The 4,265-nt window shown below is 32.7% G+C and overlaps 1 protein-coding gene across 1 annotated transcript; it reads left to right on the forward strand.

Moving 5' to 3' along the window:
• The first annotated feature begins 388 nt into the window (after positions 1 to 388).
• On the forward strand, positions 389 to 2,331 carry LOC116135904 (60S ribosomal protein L14-1). The gene is made up of 5 exons (XM_031421609.1): positions 389 to 526; positions 610 to 711; positions 1,524 to 1,653; positions 1,738 to 1,850; positions 2,061 to 2,331. Exons 1-5 carry the CDS (start codon positions 524 to 526, stop codon positions 2,115 to 2,117), a joined length of 405 nt encoding a protein of 134 aa, XP_031277469.1. The 5' UTR covers positions 389 to 523; the 3' UTR covers positions 2,118 to 2,331.
• The last annotated feature ends 1,934 nt before the right edge of the window (positions 2,332 to 4,265 follow it).

A 4,265-nucleotide genomic window follows, 5' to 3' on the forward strand; every position in this document is an offset into this window, starting at 1 on the left:
CATTTCCTTTGTTTGTTTGGATTAGGATTTTAAGGGGGAACTATATAAAGGTTGTTTCAACCTGAAGGACTGCAGTTTTTTTATTATTTTATACTAATGAATTACTAAAAACCCTAGAGGGTAGTTTCAATTAATTTATTATCCTAAACTTAATACAATTCGGTGGTGGTTATCGTATCCTTGTTCCCTATGTTCAATCATCTCTTGATTGTTTCGGCATCAATATATATATATCAAGGGAAAATTACTTAAATAACTCATTTTAGTATTTACTGATCGGATAATTTAAAATTTATATATGATTTTTTGTAGAAGGAAAAACCAAAGTTTGTTTACCATCATTTGGGCCGTGGGCTAACTGCTCCAAACCCGACTTAAAATAAGAGGAAAACCCTAGATCAAACGGCCCAAAACCCTTATAAAAACAGCGTCATTAAAAACCCTAGCTTCCATTTCTTCTCTGAGCATCTCCGCCTCTTGCACTCTCTTCCTCACACACTCACACACAAAACACGAACCCAAAATGGTTGGTCTCTCTCCCTCTCTATCTTTACGAACATTTGAACGGCGTAGTTTTGTTTCTGATATTATTTTGTTTTGTAATTTCAGCCTTTCAAGAGGTACGTGGAGATCGGGAGGGTCGCCCTCGTCAACTACGGCAAAGACTACGGCAGGCTTGTTGTCATCGTGGATATCATCGATCAGAACAGAGTAAGCTTTTGCTTCCTGTGTATTTTTCGTAATATTACTTGTATTAAGTTTAAGATTTATTTATCTGTTTAAGTGGTTTGTGGTTTTGTTTATGCAATACTGTTGTGTACTCAGTTTTAACTAGGGATTGATGAGTCAATGTTATTAACTCTCTTTAGTAAGAGTGGATTTTGAATTGTGATTGTAAGACTCTGTTAACTGTATCATGAAATATTAATACCTCTTTTAGAAGCATAAGAACAACCGATGCTTTGCCCGAATTTGTAATATGGCTTTTTCTTTTAGTGCAATTTAGTGTTTGACGGTTTTGCATTGTGTATCAAAATGAAGTTTAGCTTTGTTAACTTCTTTATTATTCTTATATGCTATCTTTGTATGTTTGGTTAACTGTTAGATAAATTCTCCTTGATAATTATATTCCAGTCGGTTTAGAAGGTTGGACTTTAATAATTATTACATTGTTGAGTAGATTTATAGCAATGTTTAAGAAAAGCTAAGTTAATTTTACTATCCTACATTAAATTTAACCTCTAGGGTTGTCCTTGAGTTTGATTATGTGATGTGTTTATTTTGAGCAATGTAAGTTTTGTCTGAATTTGTTTTGGCTTTAGTTACTATTATTTCTGTTTTTTGATGACTTGGGTTTGTGACAAGTCTCTTTATGTGTTTCCACTTGCCCGGTAATATCTTTTATGTCACGGAATTTTGATGAATGTGCCAATTTCACTGATTTCTGACTTACAATTCTTGTTTCTTCAGTCTGTAGAAATTATTACTGGATATTTGTAACACAATATCTTGTGGATTGACAGGCTCTTGTTGATGCCCCTGATATGGTGAGAAGCCAGATGAATTTCAAGAGGCTTTCACTAACTGATATCAAAATTGACATCAACCGTGTTCCAAAGAAGAAGACATTGATTGATGCCATGGAGAAGGCTGGTAGGGACAATAATTTTTGTAGGAAATAATGTTGTTTCTGTTTTGGTAACTTCAGTTGATTTTGTTGTGTTTCTGTAATGTCAGATGTTAAAAACAAGTGGGAGAACAGCTCCTGGGGCAGAAAGTTGATCGTCCAGAAGAGAAGGGCAGCTCTTAATGACTTTGACAGGTTCAAGATTATGTTGGCTAAGATCAAGGTCGGTGACATTGCTCTCTAATATTTAGCTGCTTGCCTATGATTTTTATGCATATTTTTTATACATAAAAGTTTCCTTTATTGCCTCACAATCAACTTAGTGGGGGGTCTTTAGTCATTTTTTCTCAGACCTAGTAATATACTTTTGTATTAAATACTATTTGCTTGAGACATTTGGACCGAGTTAACAGACCTTGTTACCTATTTGCAGAAGGGAGGATTGATCAGGCAGGAGCTTGCAAAGCTGAAAAAGGAGAATGCTTCCTAAGTGTTGTCTGATATGTAGGTCCCAATTTTCTTATCAGTGTTCTTCAAGATGTTATCTTGGAATGTTTTCCATTAATTTTGAGATTAAGACAAGTTTAAGGAGACAATTTTTACTTTTATGATATTGTAGTCAGTGCAATTGGTAGATTTTTACCGTGTGCATGTTTGTGTTACTTTTTCGATTATTTTACATGGAGTTCTTTTTTGGCACTGTATGTCTTCATTCAATATGCTTGTGAAAGTGAGATAGAAGCTAGCCAATCATTTGGCCAGTTTCTTAGATATTCTAATTACTATCAATTATAATGATTAATGGGTATTTGTTCAGGCATATTCAGTGGTTCTCAAAATTCTGACCTGTATAACTCTATGACAATGTCCTCGTTTACATTAGAATTTACTAATTACTAGGAATCCCTGTCTTGGCCACAAATGAACCGTGGTGGATTTGAAGTTTGATCTGGATTCGAACTCCTGAATGTTTATCTGATGTTTTCAATGTCTCTGTGTACCTCTCATCCTGATATGGCAAACTTTCCTTCTTGGGAATACACCGAATGTGCTTCTTGAGTTTTACCAGTTTCTTATCTTCTTTATAACTCATAACCCTTTTCTTCTGTGTCAAGATATAAAGGGACTTAGTTTTTTTATTGTGTTTAAAAGAATTGTTATTGAAGATGCAGGGAAATGAAGGCAATGTTAATCTGTTGGGCAACTAATGAAAATAGGTATTGTTTTAATTCATAGAAACTAGTGTTGTGTTGGTGATTCGGTGAAAGATTGTTAGACAACTGTACCAATCTTGTCATTTAGACAACCCAGATCATCTTAAATTCTTAATGTCTCCTTCTTGGGATTAGACAATGCTGTATGGGAAGTATTTCATTTGCATATTATCAATTTGACCATGCGAGTATGGAGACATCTTCCACCATTGGCAATTATAGGGCGAAACTGGACACCCCTTATTTTAATTGGCCATGGCCTTCTGTAACTCACCTGAGTCTCTATGACTGTAGGTTTCTAATAACGATCACATAAATGCTGAATTTCTCAGTAACAAATAATTTACTAGTTTCTTGATCCAAAACCAACATTAAATATATAAGAGACATCATATAACAAATTTTATCCAATCCAATACTGACTGAGAAATCATAAAGATGTTAAATGTATCTGCATTATGTTGGTGAGAATCCACATTGGATGGTTGAGGCAACTTGAATTTTATAGTGAAGATAATGGCACCATCTGGTATCCTTTTTTTTTTTAGATTAAATCATATTCAATGTCTTTATGCCACTTTCTATACGCCATCATTTTTAGTTGTTGTTTTTGCAAGACTATAAATGACCCTCTTCAAGGAGGAGACCAAGACCAAGTCCAAGATTTATATTTATTCTATATTTCTACCAAATATTATCTTTAATGTGCATTTTTTTTTTTAAATTTATTTCCAGTTATAAAATCCACACTTCCACAAGGCATGGAGTTTCCAGGGACTGAATCGTCTTTCAAACAAGTGTTCTGCACCTGTCAATACATAATTGACTCCAAATTCTGAATATCCAAGACTAAATTTAACTGTGCTTTTCTTTAATTTTCCTTTCATCTGTACAAGAAATTTGCTACTTCCCAGTTATTTAATAATATTAATTACGATGCATTTAAAATGTTTTTATTGTTAATCAAATTATTTTCTCTAAAAATGCTTCTGTTGTGTTCCTTCAAAAATAATTCAGAAAAAAACTTTAATTTTCTGCATTTTTACAAAAAAAAAAATTTTAAATATTTTTTGTTATAAAAGCACTTTTCCTTTCTTTCAAGCAAACATTATAAAATAAATAAAAAATTTATATATTGACCATTGCGCTGCTTTATTCTGACCACTATGTTAAAACTTGGTTTCAATTCAACCCACTACAATTTATTGGAGCCCCAGATCCAAAATATATGTCCAATATTGACGCAAAAGGAACTCAATTTAATAAATTTACTTGTATTACAAACTATATATATGCTGGTTTATAAATCTAATTTGTAATTAATTTATTAACTTGTTAAATGAGTTAAAGCTCAACTTTCCCATTTACAATCTATTAGCAATTGAAATTAATCTAATAAATAAACACACATAATGAATTTTCTC

The sequence above is a fragment of the Pistacia vera genome, unplaced genomic scaffold (assembly GCF_008641045.1).
Source record: "Pistacia vera cultivar Batoury unplaced genomic scaffold, PisVer_v2 Contig305, whole genome shotgun sequence".
Classification (NCBI taxonomy): Eukaryota; Viridiplantae; Streptophyta; class Magnoliopsida; order Sapindales; family Anacardiaceae; genus Pistacia; species Pistacia vera.